Source organism: Salvelinus fontinalis, chromosome 15 (assembly GCF_029448725.1).
Source record: "Salvelinus fontinalis isolate EN_2023a chromosome 15, ASM2944872v1, whole genome shotgun sequence".
Lineage (NCBI taxonomy): Eukaryota > Metazoa > Chordata > Actinopteri > Salmoniformes > Salmonidae > Salvelinus > Salvelinus fontinalis.
This window is the reverse complement of record NC_074679.1, coordinates 30162583-30180223: the sequence shown is the minus strand read 5'-3', so window position 1 is coordinate 30180223 and position 17641 is coordinate 30162583. Positions and strand designations below refer to the sequence as shown.

At 46.7% G+C, this 17641-nt stretch overlaps 1 protein-coding gene across 6 annotated transcripts in view; it reads right to left on the bottom strand.

Annotated features, from left to right (window-relative positions):
• syne2b (spectrin repeat containing, nuclear envelope 2b) overlaps positions 1-17641 on the bottom strand; it is a 150699-nt gene that overhangs the window by 110822 nt on the left and 22236 nt on the right. For 5 of the 6 annotated variants that reach the window (XM_055863314.1, XM_055863317.1, XM_055863318.1 and 2 more), the window contains exons 1-13: positions 5751-9198; positions 5526-5660; positions 4421-4617; positions 3297-3378; positions 3096-3211; positions 2748-2871; positions 2338-2652; positions 1539-2134; positions 1281-1439; positions 992-1142; positions 691-849; positions 332-499; positions 84-185 (exon numbers count right to left, since the gene is read on the bottom strand). In XM_055863314.1, coding sequence (XP_055719289.1) covers positions 84-185; positions 332-499; positions 691-849; positions 992-1142; positions 1281-1439; positions 1539-2134; positions 2338-2652; positions 2748-2871; positions 3096-3211; positions 3297-3378; positions 4421-4617; positions 5526-5660; positions 5751-9188 — 5742 coding nt within the window. In that variant the 5' untranslated portion in view covers positions 9189-9198. Of the gene's footprint in view, positions 1-83; positions 186-331; positions 500-690; positions 850-991; positions 1143-1280; positions 1440-1538; positions 2135-2337; positions 2653-2747; positions 2872-3095; positions 3212-3296; positions 3379-4420; positions 4618-5525; positions 5661-5750; positions 9201-9293; positions 9453-9728; positions 9906-10150; positions 10253-10379; positions 10518-10632; positions 10798-10970; positions 11171-11419; positions 11517-11644; positions 11814-11904; positions 12018-13623; positions 13789-16367; positions 16506-16731; positions 16846-17641 lie in introns of those variants that run through there. The other variant, XM_055863320.1, reaches the window with a different exon arrangement.

Here is a 17641-nt window from a genome sequence, read left to right as displayed (position 1 = left end):
CCAATAACATGTATAATGTTTACAGTAAATACTATGAAATAGGGCTACCTGTATTCTGGAAATAGTTATGCTGGTTAACTCACCTGTAGCTCCAGTGGGGCCTCTTGGGTTTGAAGAAGCTCTTGGATCTCAATGGACTTCTTGTGGAAATGCTCAATGTTCTCCTCATGGGCATGGATCTCATCCTGAGGAAAACAGCACAAGGTCACTAAAACAGATAGACTGCTGTAGAAGACGAATGACTTCAAACAAGCATTACTGAACCAGACTAGTATTTAAGTGGTGATGATATAGGATGGTGGTTTGTGATAGGGATTCTATTGTGTCTTACCCTCATGGTCAGGACGTCCTGTTCGTTCTGGAAGGGGTGGCTCTCTGCAAACAGGGCAAGTTTGTCCCCTGCCCAGCCATCCACCTCTCCCCCTAACATCAGCTGCTTGTCCCACAGCTCCAGCCCCATGCGCAGGTTATCTATGTAGGAGTCTGTCTTCTCTGTCACCTGGGTCACCCAAAGACACACAGTGTCAATCTGTGAAGTGTCACTGTGACGTGTGTGTGTGTGTGTGTGTGTGTGTGTGTGTGTGTGTGTGTGTGTGTGTGTGTGTGTGTGTGTGTGTGTGTGTGTGTGTGTGTGTGTGTGTGTGTGTGGTGTAGTTTAGTGTAATATATTGTATTGTTTTGTGCTCTTACATCCAGCCACTGGTCCACCAGTCCATCAGCCTCGGCCTCAAATGGAGTCTCATTACAGTCAGGGATCTTCTTCAGATGGGACTGCAGCTGTCTGCACACCCCCCTGATATCCTCCATGCCTGTCCCCAAGCCACTCAGATCCTCCTTTATACCATGGACCTGGGGAAACACATATTATAATATAACACACTCTTAAGGCCGAAAATGAATCTAAGGTAGTGGCTGCCATCTAGTGCTATGTACTGTATATACAGGGGCAACTTCTCTCTGACATAGGTGTATGTACAGTAAGTAGTGTTACCTTAGCTATAAGCCTCTGCAGGTTCTCCTTGCCCATGTAGGAGGTCTGCTCACTGATGGTCTGCTCCGCCTTCTGCATGGTGGTGCTTAAGTAACTGCGACAGCTCTGGAACATCTTTAGTAGTTCCAACAGGATGTTGCACTGTTCCTGTCTGCAAAGGGAACAAAAATTGTGATATATGTAAATATTATTGAACATGTATGAATGTCAGTTTGCTTTATTCGCAGTTCTGTATATTCTATCCCTCTAATAGTGGACACATATTTATCCCTCTATTCCTCCCGCTAACCTGTCAGCCACAGCTCTTTGGGTGTTCTCCCACTGGGTCTTCAGCTCCTCCAGGGGATTGCCTTCTCCCTCCTGGCCCTGAGAGTGGGCCTCCCGGAGTCTTTGGAGCTCAGAGCGCTGGGATTTCAGCTGGCCCTCCAGGTCAGACAGGACACGCAGCCTCAAAAAATAAATAAAGAGGAAATATGGAATAAGTCTCTGACTTAAAAAACATTATGCCCACTCAAAGGTCCACCATCTCACAAACACAAATACCAACCTCTGCTGCACAGCAGGCATGGTTGGCTCCTTTAGTCCGTGCCTCTCTGCTGCCTCCTGCACCTTCCTCAGCTCCCCCAGCAGAGTCCTCCTCCTCAGGCCCAGGCCCCTCATCTCCTGCTCCCTCTGGACACTGTGCTGCTGGCTGACCAGACCGCCATCAGCCTCCTCAAGCCGCAGCACCAAGGCAGACACCATGTCCAGGCAGGAGGCTGGGGCCCCGTCCCGAGTCACAGACAGCCTGGCCCCCTGGAGTAGCAAGTCTAGCTGGGGGGCCTTGTCCCCCAGACTGTCCACACTCTGCCTGATCAGGGTCAGCTTGGAGCGGCAGTCCTGCAATACCCACGCATCGCTGCAGGGGGCACCCTGTACTCCAGAGATGTCCTGCTCTACGGTGCGCAGGGACATGAGGAAGCGGTCCAGGGCCCTGGCGGCCGCCTCGCTCTTACGGACTTGCTGTCTCAGCTTGTCTAGACTGGTTCTGTGGGTCTTGACCACACGGGTCAAAGGAGAGCGGTCACTGGGATCCAGCTCACTGGAATCAGAGTCAAAACTAGACAGCTGGTCCAGCTCTCTCTGAATGCTCTCATCCAGGTCCTGTTGAGAAAAGAGAGAGAGAGACTATAAAGATAATGTACTGAAAGCTGGAGTTTGTGATTATCATTGAGATATAGTATACGTTACCGTACAATATATTTAATAAGGATCCAGTTATTATCTTTAAATTACACCAATCACTTAACTCAAATCCTTATAACAACTGGGTATTTCTTTCCTTAAAGGTAAGCCGTATTGTGTACCTTGATGTCCGTCAGGATGTTGGTGTTGGCCAGTGTAAATGCGTTGATGTCCTTGGGCTCTCTGATGAAGCAGTCCAGGCGTTCGGAGAAGTCAACAACGTGGTTCTCTGTGGAGTCTATCTGTCTCAGAGCTGCCCCCAGAGAGCTACCTCTCCTATGCAGAGCTGACTGCTGACCTCTCCACTGCTTCCTCAGCTCAGCTTGGTCGTGCTCCACACTCACACCACCATCACCACTCTCCCCACTGTACTGGGAGATCTGAGAACACTGGTGGCCAAACTCAGACCACAGAGACTCTGTGTCCTGGCACAATGTCTGGATGAAAGAAATATAATCACTCATAGAAAAAGACAAAAACCTTCAAACTAAAAGGCCCGTGGAACTAAGAGGTCAAGTAATATGCAGTGTACCTGTATCTCCTGTAGACGTGTGTGCAGATCTCTGAGAGAGACTGAGTCAGCGGCCAGGTCTCTCTCGGAATTCTGCTCGATCTTGGCTAGTTGAGCCTGAACAGCCTTCTTAGTAATGTCATATCTGAGGGAGAAATGAGTCAGTACGATGAAGAAATTGATCAATTGAGGTTTATTGTAATATTTCCAGTGCTGGTTAGTGCAATCAACATAGCCTAAATTCCAGACTGTTTTGGAATTTAAAAAAGTAATGATCATTGCCTTGTTTGGTAATTCAACAACAACAGAGTTGATTAAGGCAAGAACAGACTTGCACCCAGCCTTACACTCACCAAGCCGCAAGCCTACCTTTCTAATGCCTCCTTTTTGGCAGGATCCTCCTCTATGACTGCCTGCTTGTCAATCTCCTTCTCGTCAATCACCCTCTTCTCAACAACCGCTGTCTTCACAACAACTTGTGAAACCTACAAAAGAGAAATGATCAGATACATTATTTCTTAAATCAGTGCATGTGTCTTTATCATAGGTTCTATAGGTACCAGGTCCTACCTCAGTTGGGCCTGGAGGTTTGTCACTCTGCACTGTAGATTCCTTCTGTGGGGTCAGATCTTTCCCCGGGTCAAGAGGAATTCTATTGGAAAATATTGAAAAAATAATCCAGTCATGTATTGCAATTGCAATTGTCAGTCATACATTTTGGAGCTAATGTCTTGTTCACAGACCCGGCCCTGGCCGTTCTGCCACCCTAGACAGACAAAACAAATTGCCTCCTTCCTCCCCTGCAAAACTAGAATAGTGTAGCCTACACTGTTGGGCCCCAATGGAATTTTATGAATGTCCATCCATGTGGTAGGCCTACCGTTTGTAAAACAGGCAGTTGCATTGGCTTTATTGGTCCTGATTACTGTGACTAATCATTTAGGCTATTTAAGCTCTGCATCAGCTACCCAACTCTATTTTCAATGAGAATCCATGTGTTTACACAGTGGGAAATGCAAAAGTATTTTCTTTTTCAGTATGGTGCATCTCGTAAAATGTTTTACGAATTCAAACTTGAAATCACTAATCATAATGACAATTTAGCCCAGGGGTGAATCTCCCAGACAGTATTTGCGAGTAGTATGATTGTCCATTCTATATTGTCCATTTTATTTTAACCTGTCCTGTTTTAGGATATATTGTTTGTTAACATGTCATATTCAAATCAAAAAGCATTTTTTATTTGATTGGGCGCTAGGTTAGGCTATTTGATTGGAGAAATGTCCATGATGTAAAAAGTGTGACATTGTCATAAATGTGGCCACAAACTCTTTCAACCATAGGCTATAGGCTAAATGATTTATGTTTTTGACGGAACGTTGGTTGAGCGCCACAGCGGTGCGTCTCTCCAACAACACCCTGCAGAGGCGTACGGGGCTTGGACAAGCTAAATATTTTCCGCCCATCGCCTTTAACAAAGTGGACACTGCTTATCACGAAGTAGCATCAGTGCTCCCCTAAATAGCCCATATGCCACTGCGTGAGAGAAATTGTCATTGTTTTGGGCAGGATTATGTTAGGTGTTATGTGTTGTTGGAGGTGCATCTTGGTCAGTTTAGCTCTGAAAATGCTCCCCTCGTCAATCTGCCGCCCTAGGCGGCCGCCTAATCCTGTCTCTCTCTTCTGTGTCTCACCCAGGTGTGTCGGGGGGCGGTGTATCCCTGTCTCCACTGAACTGCCGCTGGATGGCGGCCAGTCTTTTCTCACACTCCCTGAGCTGAGCCTGGGCCAGACGGTGGGCATCCTCGGGGCTCAGGGTGTCACACAGTTCCTTCAGGGCCTCCAGGTGCTGCCCAGCCTGGGCTAGGCTGCCCTCTGCAGAGAAACATGCCTGGAGACACAGCAAGAGAGTCATCAGTCTACAGGTGTCTGATGTACTGCCACTGTCACTCAACAGGTGTCAACAACCCACAGGTGTTTGTAAACAACCCACAACTCCCAGCCGAGTATCCTTTTGGAAGTTATTGCCTACTACATAACTGTCTCTTGCATCTCCCGAGACCAGAATCCTAACTCAACAAAGGGGAGAGGAGAGCTACTCGTGGAACCAGAAAGTTGTAATTCAGTAAAATCGTCTTGGGCTAAAAGTCAGCGCCTTCAAAATGTCAAAGCAACCCATTAGTAATATGAAATTCTCTGATCTAGCATCAGGAAGCAGATATTGCTTAGTTACCATTTATAGAACTTCAATAGATGAATAGAGAGCAGAAAACCCCCCCAACAATGTGCATGCAGTTTTGACACCAGTTTTTTCATGCACCTGTCCACCAGAGCATGCGATGGGGTTAGTGTTAGGTTAGAGTTATTTTACCTTCGCTTTGGATGCTAATTTTGAGTCAAAGTGCATCTCACACTGCAAGGCAGCTGTGTTAAAGTATTTTCTCTTAATCTCAAATCGTAAATGCTGCAAAAAGGCCCCTGTCTCAGCTCTCAGAGCCTAGATGACAAAAACCAACAGCGTACACACACTTCATCTGATGACATACAGTAAAATGCTTGTTAGGAATTTCATTGCTCACACCAATAACAAAACATAGTGGAGTAAATAAAAATATATTCAGAACAGATTTTCATCCAAGTGAATTTCACACAGACATGCAGTGTAGAATGAATTCAATATAATTAGGGACACGGTGGTCATACACACAGAATGATATGCTTTATATCTCTGCAAAACAAATTCATACAGTCTCTACATCCTAAAATACACACACACACAAGCAGACACACACACCCTACCTCCCATTGGGTCCTGACAGACTGTGTGAAAAACTCCATATCTCTGAGCTGAGGCATGGTGCAGAAGGCCTCCATACCCTCTGCTGCCCTCAGGAACACTTTCAACAGCTCAGGGTCCAGGGTCCTCAGGGTCTCCTGGTTGAGGGAACACAAACACATTTAGACTGGGTAATAACGGGGGCTTTAGAACAACTATAAACCAAAAAAAGTATTCAAATTCCTTACCTCCTTCACTGAAGCTTGTTCGATAGATATGTGTTTGTCTTTGAAGACATTAATGGCAGCCAGGATGTGCTCCTGCAGGCAGTGCTTGGCCTCCTCAAACTGATTCCTGGCCAGGGCCTGAGCTTTGGCATAGGCCTCGGTGTAAGCCTGGGGTGGGGCCTGGGCCAGAGCTGGGGGTTTCATCTGGAGCTCTGGGGAATCTGGTGGTGACTGGGGAAGGAGATGAGGCTCGAAAAGGAGCTGGGGCTGGGTCTTAGGCTGGAGCTGAGGCTTGACCTGGGGAAGAGGCTGGATATTGGGCTGGAGAGGTGGCTGGGGTTGGGTCTGGGGCTGAGGCTGAGGCTGGATACTGGGCTGGGGTGGTGGCTCTGGTTGGGGCTGGGGAATGGGCTGGATCATGGGCTGAGACTGAGGATTGGTCTGGGGCTGTGAGTGGGGTTGAGGCTGGATATGGGTCTGGGGCTTGGGCTCCATCTGGATCTGGGGCTCAGGCTGTGGCTGAGAGTAGGGTTGAGGCTGAAGCTTGGGCTGGATCTGGGGCTGAGAATGAGGTTGAGAGTGGGGCTGAGGCTGAAGTTTGGGCTGGGTCTGGATCTGGGTCTGAGAATGAGTCTGAGAGAGGGGCTGAGGCTGCAAATGGGTTGCGGGTTGAATTTGGGTCTGGGGAGGTGGCTGAGGCTGGAAATATGGCTGGGGTTGAATTTGAGGCTGGGGATGGGGCTGGGCCCATAGCTGCTGTTGGAACTGGCCTTGCTGGGCCTTAACATTGGTAAGGTTGTAAGCTCTCACCTGAGGCTGCTGTTGAACATGGCTTTGGGGCTGTATTTGGGCTTGAGGTTGGCCATAAGGCTGGCCATAAAGATATGCCTGGGGGGCTTGCTCTGGCCTGATTGGGGCCCATTGCTGCGGTGGAGCTTGACCTAGTGGGTAAGCCTGAGGAAGAGGGTGACGCTGGACCATGATGGGCTGAGGATAGGCTTGTGGCCGTGGTTCAGGTCTGACTGGGGTTACCTGGGTTATTGGCTGGGGATGACCCTTTGGCTGAGGGTAAGTTGGGCTGAAGGGTCTGACTGGGGCCCATTGTTGGGGTTGAGCCTGAGCAGGGGAATAAGGAGGCGGATGAAGTTGGGCCTGGGGGTGAGGCTGTGCTTGAAGGTAAGGCTGGGTCTGGGGGTGAAGCTGGGCCTGTAGGTGAAGCTGGGCCTGGGGTTGAGACTGGACTTGAGATTGAGGCTGGGCCTGGGGATGAGGCTGAACTTGAGGGTGAGGCTGAGTCTGGGGATGAGACTGGACTTGAGGATGAGGCTGGACTTGAGGATGAGGCTGGGTCTGGACTTGAGGATAAGGCTGGGCCTGGGGGTGAGGCTGGACATGAGGGTGAGGCTGGGCCTGGGGGTGAGGCTGGACATGAGGTTGAGGATGGGCCCGGGTTTGAGGCTGAACTTGAAGGTGAGGCTGGGCCTGGAGTTGTGGGTGAGCCTGGGCCTGTGGATGCGTCTCCGTGAGTGTTTGTGGCGGCCTGACTGGGGCCCATGCTTGGGGATGTGGTTGGGCCTGAGCTTGAGACTGTGGATGCATCAGTTGATGAACCTGTGGCTGAACCTGTGGCTGTGGTTTCTGGACCTGTGGCTGAGGTTTCTGGACCTGTGGCTGGGGTTTCTCTTGAGTCATCCGGGATTGAGACATGGCCTGCATCTGTGATTGTGAGTAGGTCATAGGTTGAGATTGACCATAGGTCATGAGCTGTGCTTGGCCTTGAGTTATGGGCTGGGGTTCAGTGTGAATCATGGTTTGGGATGGAGCATGGATAATAGTCTTGGGTTGCTGTTTGGTTTGGGCCGTTGGTTTAGGTTGAGTGTGGCTCTTGGTCTTTGCTTGGGGTTGGGTTAGAGATTGGGCAGGAGGCTGACCATAAAGATATGCCTGGGGGACTTGCTGTCGCCCTGCTTGGGGTAGAGCCTGAGCACTAGCCATGGTCTGTGATTGAGAAGGAAACATAGTCCTGGCTTGTGCCTGAGGGTGGGGCCTGGGTGTTCCTGCAGGCTGTGGAACTACCTGGACAGGGACTTGAGACATGATTGGTTTCTCTGGCTGTTGTTGAGCCTGTGTTTGATTAGAAGCCTGGGCAGGAGCTTGGGATGGAGCCTGGGCTGGAGCTTGGAATGGAGCCTGGGCTGGAGCTTGGGATGGAGCCTGGGCTGGAGCTTGGGATGGAGCCTGGGCTGGAGCTTGGGATGGAGCTTGGGATGGAGCCTGGGCTGGAGCTTGGGATGGAGCCTGGGCTGAAGCTTGGGATGGACCCGGGGCTGGAGCTTGGGATGGACCCGGGGCTGGAGCTTGGGATGGACCCGGGGCTGGAGCTTGGGATGGACCCGGGGCTGGAGCTTGGGATGGACCCGGGGCTGGAGCTTGGGATGGAGCCTGGGCTGAAGCCTGATCCTGATCCTTGACCTTCTTCTGGAGCCAGGGTCGGTTCTTCATGGCCTGAGGTTGCTTCTTCCGGCTCTGCATCTCTTCCTTAGTTAGAGGCTGCTTCTGTGTCTTTTCCGGTTGCTGAGATGGAGTCTGTTTCTGGGCCTGTTTCTGGCTTTGAATCTGCTGCTGAGCAGATATTTGTTGTTGAGATAGAACCTGTTTTTGAAATAGTACTTGTTGCTGAGAGAGTACTTGTTGCTGAGAGAGTACTTGTTGCTGAAAGAGTACTTGTTGCTGAGAGAGTACTTGTTGCTGAGTTGGACGCTGTTGCTGAGAGAGTACGTGTTGCTGAGAGAGTACTTGTTGCTGAGAGAGTACTTGTTGCTGAGAGAGTACTTGTTGCTGAGAGAGTACTTGTTGCTGAGAGAGTACTTGTTGCTGAGTTGGACGCTGTTGCTGAGAGAGTACGTGTTGCTGAGAGAGTACTTGTTGCTGAGAGAGTACTTGTTGCTGAGAGAGTACTTGTTGCTGAGAGAGTACTTGTTGCTGAGAGAGTACTTGTTGCTGAGTTGGACGCTGTTGTTGAGATGGTGGCTGTTGCTGCACTAGTGATTGTTTCTGGGTTAGGGGTGGAGAGTGTTTTTTGCTCTGGGCAGCAACCTGTGGCTCTGGAGGTGACTGTGCTCGGCCCTTTGACTGAGTCACAGCTTGTGCATAGGAATACAGGAGTGGAGGACTGGGACTTGCCTTCTTCTCTCTGTATTCCTGTCCTATAATCTGTGGTATTGGTGGGTGTTGGGCCTGAGCTTGTGGTTTAGAGGAAGGCTGGGACTGGGGCTGTGGTATCAAATCAGGCTGAGATGCTAATTGATCAAAGGCCTGAGTTACATGCCTGGCAAGAGAGAGTGATTGAGGCTGTTCGGGTTGAGTCCCCTCTTCAGGCTGGATGAAGATCTTGGGTGGGGGCTGGTCTTCTGTGGGGCTTTGGCTTCTGTCTCTTCTGGCTCCCAGAGAGCTCAGCATCCCAACTGCCTCCTGTAATTAAATCAAAGTTATAGCTTTGTCAATCCCAAAGGTCAATAAAGGAAAAAGGAAAGTGATAAGAGATAAGAGAGGGGGAATACTGGCCTGTGACTGAGCCACGGCAGCTCTGACTCTGTCCTGCATGGCGGAGACAAGGAGGTACTGGAGGGGAGAGTTCTTCTGTCCTGTCATCACCATCACCTGCAGATCCTGCTCCTCTGTCACCACCTGACCCTCCAGCTGCAGCCCACGAGAGATCAGCACCTGGAAAGAACAGCAAACACCATGAGCACTAGTAAATTACAAAAGTAAATGACAATATTCATGAACGAGGTAATACTCTGATCTTCACCCAGCACATAATTAGCAATGCTTGTCTAGCCCCTGTAATGAACATGCTTACTTACTTTGCTTCTACATTCCTAACCAGGCTAGCTAACTATTCGAGTAAAGCTACTGCTGTTTACCTTATTCCTTTGGCACTTATATGATGTTTTCCTTAGTCTAGTATGTTACTATTGGCCCCTGTCTAAGTCTTACCCTGGCGCGGGGGTCCTGGCACCGTGAAGCCCTGCGTTCTCCTGCCTTTAGGATCTGGTAGAGGTCCCGGGCCTCTGTCTCCCAGTGCAGGAGCTCTGCCAGGCGGCCGTCCAGACCAGACACACTGTGCTGCAGCTCCACACACACCTGCTCAGCCTCAACCAGTGTCTGCATCACCTACAGACACACACACACACACACACACACACACACACACACACACACACACACACACACAGAAACAAACAGCGTACACATTTATTACCGCAAACTAAAAAATCTCACATAATTTGGTCAGATGCTCGATTATGTTCACGTAGTCTGTCCATTAAAAACCCACAGACCAGAAACAGGATCGCAGACATAAAAAAAGGTTATTTTCATATTTAAAGTAAATATACGAAGGAAGTCATCATCCTCACCTCAGGTAAAGCCAGCTTCAGCTTCTGTAGAGTCTCAGCTGAGCATTCTGTGGAGGGGGAGAGGGCATCCATATCCACCTCCTTTATCTTCCTCATCATGAACTGAAGAAGGCAAAAATAGACAGCACCATTCAAATGCATTTTGTTGTGGAAAAAAATGTATACAACAGGATCAGTTATAGTTAGAAAACTCTGAGACCATTGTAATAATGTTGTAATATCAGTGTACCTGTAGTTTCTTCGTGTAGGTCCTCAGGGGCCCAGACATGGCCTCCACAGGTTCCTTCAGGATCTGGGTGGCCTCTCTGAAGAGGGCCTGGAGGTCTTGGGGTCTGGCTGCAGCTCCGCTGGGCACAGCTACAACAGCCTTGGGGCAAAATAACAGCTTTTTTGAACTGAACATAATTTTCACCGAAATTGAACAAGAGAGCATAACAACATTGCATTCTAACTTTGTAATGGAAGTGTTATCTCTGACTTACAAATTGTGTTATTTTAATAAAGTCCGCCCAATGCAGGTTGAGCTTGCAGAGGTCATCTGCCAGAGCTCGGCTGGTCATGGGGTCAGTCAGCTGGACCAGGAAGTTCCCCACCTCATTCAGATGGGCCTGGCGGGAACTCCACTCTGACATACTCTCAGATGTTAACTAAGCAACACACAAAGACCTCATCACCAATATTGCAAAATAATAATTTTGAACACTTTGTTCTTTAGGAACACATGTGGGGAAGTAATGGCAATAGGTTTGTTAAGAGCAGGCATGGTATACCCCTGCATTGTGGACAAGGTTGTAGATTAGTGGAGGGTTTCTGTCTGTACCTCTGGCCTCTCTGCGAGCGTGTGGGAGGCTGAGAACTGCTCCAGCCAGGCCTGCAGGGAGCTGTAACAGTCACAGTAGGAGTCCCAGGCAGACAGCACACGGCCCATAGTGCTCTTCACCGTAGACACTCCCTCCAGTGCCACAGCACCCTCCTCCTCCAACTCCTTCACTTGGCACATTATGTATTTGGAGTCTGCAGCTGGGGGAACAGCCAGGAAAACCTCTCTTAGATCAACCAATCAATTAACCATCAATAAATAAATTTGCGAAGATCATTAGAAAGACTGGTACACACAGTTCTTTCTTTGGCGATGTATTTTGGATCAAAATGTATTGAATCAGAACACACTACCACACACACACACACACACACACACACACACACACACACACACACACACACGCACACACGCACACACGCACACACGCACACACGCAGTCCTCTTACCTAGGGCAGATTTGCTAGTATATTTGCTTGCAACAAGCTTCAATTTAAGGAGAGCCCCCTCCAGCAAGGATGGTAGGTTCTGTTTATCCACTAACTCCTGTGAGAAAACAAATGTAGAGATTAGTTAATGACTTCATATAGGCCGGCTATAACTTATACTATTGTGAATCTAGTTTGCCTCTTGTCTACAGAAAGTCGTCAAACTCATTAAACTGGATTACTCACATGCCAGTCCTGCAGCAGCACACGCACAGCCTCCTGGGATATGTAGGGTCTCTTCCAGACACGGAGCTTGCTGCTGATCTGGCCCAGCAGGTCCAGCACTGTGTGCCGATGCTCCTGGTACTCCAGTTTGATCCCATGGTACTTGGTAGTGACTCTTACACTGGTGAACCTGAGGAGGAGGTAGAGAGAGGTGGGTTGTTGGAGGCTCTCTCGGACATTCACGCTACAGTTATGGGAAAAACAGGTAGACAAGTGCACACCTTCTCTTCATCTCTTCCAGTTTGTCAGTAGGCACCAGGATGGCTCCATATTCATCCATATTCTGGAACTTCTGAAAGTTCTTAAGTTGTTGGGGCATCTCGTCCAGAGATGTCTAGAAAAAATATATAGTCATTTTGATTTAAAGGACTAATGTTACAGGTTGGTTAACCTGTTATGGCTGCACGCTGAATATTGAAAAAACTGGAAAATGTGTGCACATTTTCAAACGGCCTCCTAAGAAACTTTTTATTTTCCAATATGCATATATTTACTACTGTTGGATAGATAACAGTCTGTAGTTTCTAAAAAGGTTTGAATTGTTTCTCTAAGTCGAACAGAAATATTTTTACAGCCATTTTCCCAGCCGAATTGAGTTTCCCAAAATGCGATGTGTCTCTTTAAGACCTTCTCTATAAAAGGCCATTTGACTTGTGACCATAGGGACACGTCAGAGGCGTTCGTCAGACTGTAATGCGGAAGTGAGAATTGAAAGGAGTCGAATATCTCGTCCCTGGACTGAATAACACAACTTCTTGTGAGACCTGCGCAGTTAAAATAAAAATCCGGGCGCGAAGGATAATTTGATCTCGGCTTCTGGAACAAGGTAGATAACGTTGAATATGATGCCTGACTACGATATTATTTGATACATGTCACAAAATCATCCTAAAGTATGTTTTTTCAATATACTTTAATTATATTATTGCAATTTATTCTGGACTTTAGATGTGAAACGACGGAAGAATTTTTTGAAGAAAAGCTTTCTAGCGCAGCAATGCTATCGTGCTAGCTAACCAAAGAGGGAAATAATTCGTTCTGGAACCCAACTAAAGACTCTACTGGACATTGGACCCCGTTACAACATTCTGATGGAGTACCAAGAAAGATAAGACCCAATTTGGGATGCTTTTTCATATATATGTCGAACTGTTGAATGCTAACTCTGCTAACTGTGCTAGGCTAGCGCTTGACTAGAATCAATGCTGCCTTATGCTAGCTTATGATGTTAGCTAATATAACGATATATTGTGTTTTCGCTGTAAAACACTTCAAAAATCGGAAATGTTGTCTGTATTCACAAGATATCTGTCTTTCATTAGTTATCCACCATATGTTTTTCTGAAATGTTTTATGAGGTGTAATTAGTAGCCGACGTTGGTGTATGTATTTTCTCTGGCTACTCCCGGCTGGATTCAGACTGTAGCTATGTATTAGCATTTTTGGGTAGCATCAATGTAAAACTGATTTATAGCTAAAATATGCACTTTTTATGAACAAAACATAGATTTATTGTGTAACATGTTATATGACTGTCATCTGAGGTCGTTTTTTCTGGGCTCTTTAGGTTGGTTTTAGTTTATTTCGGTTGGTTGTGCATGCTACTTCAATCATAATTCATACTTCATAATCATAATTCATACGTGTCTGTCCACTTTTGTATTTGGTGGTGAGCTAACATAAATATATGTGGTGTTTTCTCTGTAAAACATTTAAAAAATCGGACATGTTGGCTGGATTGACAAGATGTTTATCTTTCAAATGCTGTATTGGACTTGTTAATGTGTAAAAGTTAAATATTTAAAAAAAATAGATTTTGAATTTCGCGCCCTGCAGGGGTGTCATTTTCGGTCCGAGGTCGGGCTTGCACGCCAAACAGGTTAAGAGGCAATTAACTTTTTTTAGTGATGCATGTTGATTGACAGATTGTGAGATATTACCTTGAGCAGATCCAGTTTCTCCCTGGCTACCTCGGCGGCGCGGGCGTGGTCCTGAGGGTCCCCCTCCTCCTCAGCCAGCGCCCCCTCAGCCCTAAGCAGCCAGCGGCCCACCATGTCCAGGGAAGCAGGCAGACTAAGGTCTAGCTCTGTCTTATACTCACGCAGCTGGGCGGGAACAATCACATAGAGATGTAACCAAGCAAACACATGAAAAAACATACTCAGACACACACAAAAGAATATATTTTTTATGCACTGTAAAAGCATAAATAGATGATTACTGCGAAATCACATCAACACGGTATATCATGCTTTATCAGTACACCAAGATAAATATAGTTTATATAGTATATTGCAGGACATCATGTGATTTGACCTAACCTGTTGGGGATGGGGGCGCTGTTTAGACTATTTATGCTAATTTGGGTAATTTTTGAAACGGCTTCCCACAAAATCCTTGATCGTACAATATGCATTTTATTATTATTATTGGATAGAAAACAGTCTATAGTTTCTATAGGAGTTGAAATTTTGTCTCTAAGTGGAACAGAGCCCATTCTACAGCAATTTCCCTGACATGGATTCAGATTTCAGAAATGTTGGCCACTGTTCTGAAGTCAGTTAAAACGGCACTGATATTGCTATGACTATACGGACACTTCTTACGTCTTCCCCTGGATGCCTTTACGTGATGACGATTCCAATGGGGTCGATTGCGCGTTCACAGGCCCTACAAATGAAAAAACCCTGAAGCTAGTCATTCTTTTGGAGCTGCGTCATGCGCCTAGAGGACACCGGCCCGCTCCTGTTCCAAGCATTAGTGAAGGGGGTAATATTACTCGGGTCATGTTTCTACTCGTTATGGGAGTTAAAAACATCATAAGGTAGTTAATTTAAAGCGTTTTATAGCAATTTATATCCGTTTAGTGCGATTTTGGGACATTTATTTTTGCAACGATGTGAATAGTTGGGCACGCTTTTCAGTTCATCCCGAACGCAGTAGGCATTTCCACATGGCAAGAGGACAGCTTTCCACCAAAAGACGATTCCTCCCAAGAAAGGATCCTTTGCCCAAGATACTGATGGAAGAACAGCTCAAGGTAGGACATTTTTATTATGATAAATCGTGTTTCTGTCGAAACATTTTAGTGGCTTAGGACGCCATGTTTTTTGACGTAGCTTCGCTTGGCGCAAACTGTATTGAAAAGTAAGGATAAATTAAAAAATGTAATAACGCAATTGTATTAAGAATTAAATTGTCTATCAATCCCTGTCCACCCTATATTTTTTAGTCACGTTTATGAGTATTTATGTATAAGAGTAGATCACTGTCTAAGTGGCGCAAGGAAATTTTCTGACCAACTGAGCTACATTTCACATTGTCTAACCATGATTTTGGTGGCTAAATATAAACATTTTCGATCAAACTGTATATGCATGTTGTAATGTGATGTTACAGGAGTGTCATCGGAAGAATTCTGAGAAGGTTAGTGAAAAAATTTATATCTTTTGGCGATGTTGACTTTTATCGCTCACTTTGGCTAGAATCAATGCTGGGCTGCTAATTGCTATGTGCTAAGCTAATATAACGATTTATTGTGTTTTCGCTGTAAGACACTTAGAAAATCTGAAATATTGTCTGTATTCACAGGATCTGTGTCTTTCGATTCGTGTATGCTGTGTATTTTTACGAAATGTTTGATGATTAGTAAGTAGGTAAACACGTTGCTCTAAGTAGTTTTTCTATTCCATTTGTGACGGTGGGTGCAATTGTAACCTATGCCATCTACCTGAAATATGCACTTTTTTCTAACAAAACCTATCCCATACCATAAATATGTTATCAGACTGTCATCTAATGAGTTTTTTTGTTGGTTAGGGGCTATAAATATCTTAGTTTAGCCGAATTGGTGATGGCTACTGGTGTTGGTGGACAAATAAAAGATGGTGGATTATGCTAATGTGTTTTTAGGTAATAGATGTACATCTTTACATATTGTGTCTTCCCTGTAAAACATTTTAAAAATCGGAAATGTTGACTGGATTCACAAGATCTGTGTCTTTCATTAGCTGTATTGGACTTTTATGTGTGAAAGTTAAATATTTTAAAAAAATATTTTTTTTGAATTTCGCGGCACTGGTTTTTCAGTGGGGGGGGGGGGGGGTGTGCCGCTAGCGCCACGCTGATCCTAGACAGGTTAGTGTGTAAGATAACCAGTGTGAGGGCCTCCCGGGTGGCGCAGTGGTCAAGGGCACTGCATCGCAGTGCTAGCTGCGCCACCAGAGTCTCTGGGTTCGCGCCCAGGCTCTGTCGCAGCCGGCCGCGACCGGGAGGTCCGTGGGGCGACGCACAATTGGGCTAGCGTCGTCCGGGTTAGGGAGGGTATGGTCGGTAGGGATATCCTTGTCTCATCGCGCTCCAGCGACTCCTGTGGCGGGCCGGGCGCAGTGCGCGCTAACCAAGGGAGCCAGGTGCACGGTGTTTCCTCCGACACATTGGTGCGGCTGGCTTCCGGGTTGGAGGCACGCTGTGTTAAGAAGCAGTGCGGCTTGGTTGGGTTGTGCTTCGGAGGACGCGTGGCTTTTGACCTTCGTCTCTCCCGAGCCCGTACGGGAGTTGTAGCGATGAGACAAGATAGTAATTACTAGCGATTGGATACCACGAAAATTGGGGTGAAAAGGGGATAAAATATAAAAAATAAATAAAAAATATATTAAAAAAACAGTGTGAGGAGCGAGCAGACCTTCTCGGCGAGGGCGTCCCAAGCCCCCCTGAGGTTCCTCTGCTCTTCACTCAGCTGGGGGGTGCGCTTCATGGCTGTCAGGAGAGGCATCACGGGGCGACGCTGCTCGTTAAAGGACACCACAAAGGTTTGGAACACCTGGGAGACACACAAACACATAGACACACACACAGACACATGCACGCAAACAGGAAAAGCTCTCAGATAGTGCTGTGAAGTTAACACTATTTAAGTATCAGACTTGAATAGAATGCAAATGTATCCCCCTAAACTATATAAAAGATAGACAGTCCTTGACTCCAAATAAACCTGACATTATTCTGCATGTGCCATTTTTATCCACATACTGTCCAGTACTACATACATGGTATCTCTCTGAATAGCTCTCGCCTTCTGTGGAGTCCCAGCCTTCCAGTAACTCCTGATAGGCCTGCAACAGCCAGCAGGTCACTTCCTGGGTCTTCTGATTGGTTGTGGTCTTGAGTCACAGCAAAAGACGAATGAGTTATCAGACAAATTATGAACCAAAATAAAGCACTAACCCTACCCATAACCTAACATTAAACTTTCAAAACACCCTTTCCACTCTATGTAGCCTGAAGATTACATTCCAAAGAACCTCTTCACATGGGAAGTGAAGTATTAGTGGGTAAGGTGGAGTAAGGTGGAGCTCAACTCTAGTATGTAAAGTTCTCTCCCTCTCGCATGAGTTGATGATTTTAAGATGTATCTTCCTTTTGAGATGTGTCCAAATAAACAGCAGTCTGTGAAACAGGCAGGGGTGAAATTAAGCAGCTGATTTTTGATCGTTGTTTAGACAGTTATGGGAGAGGGAAGCCTTGAGGGAAGCCTTGGGACCAGGCAGAGGAGAGGAGATGAACAGGGTTTACCGCAGCAGCAGCTCTGGAGGGTTCAGGTTCTTGACAAGGAGCTGATCTCATAAGTAGGGGTTGGAGCAGGCGAGCCTGACCAGAGAATTGACAGATAGACAGTGAATGGGGGCTAGGTACTTCAGGCTTCAGGGAAGATTCTAGATAACATAACAAACTCTAATGCTCTCTCTTCCAATCCTCTTATATCTCAGTTTCTCTTCATGAAAAGGATGCCTCAAAACAAACCCCTATAAAAAAAGAAATAAGGCACATCATGGGGAATTGGGCTTCAAGAGATCTGAAAGTTCACCACATGGTCTCTCAGATGACTTCTGAACTATCCTCTACATCCAGATCACTAGAACTATGCTGAACCTCCAACCTCAGGCCGTCCTGAAACAC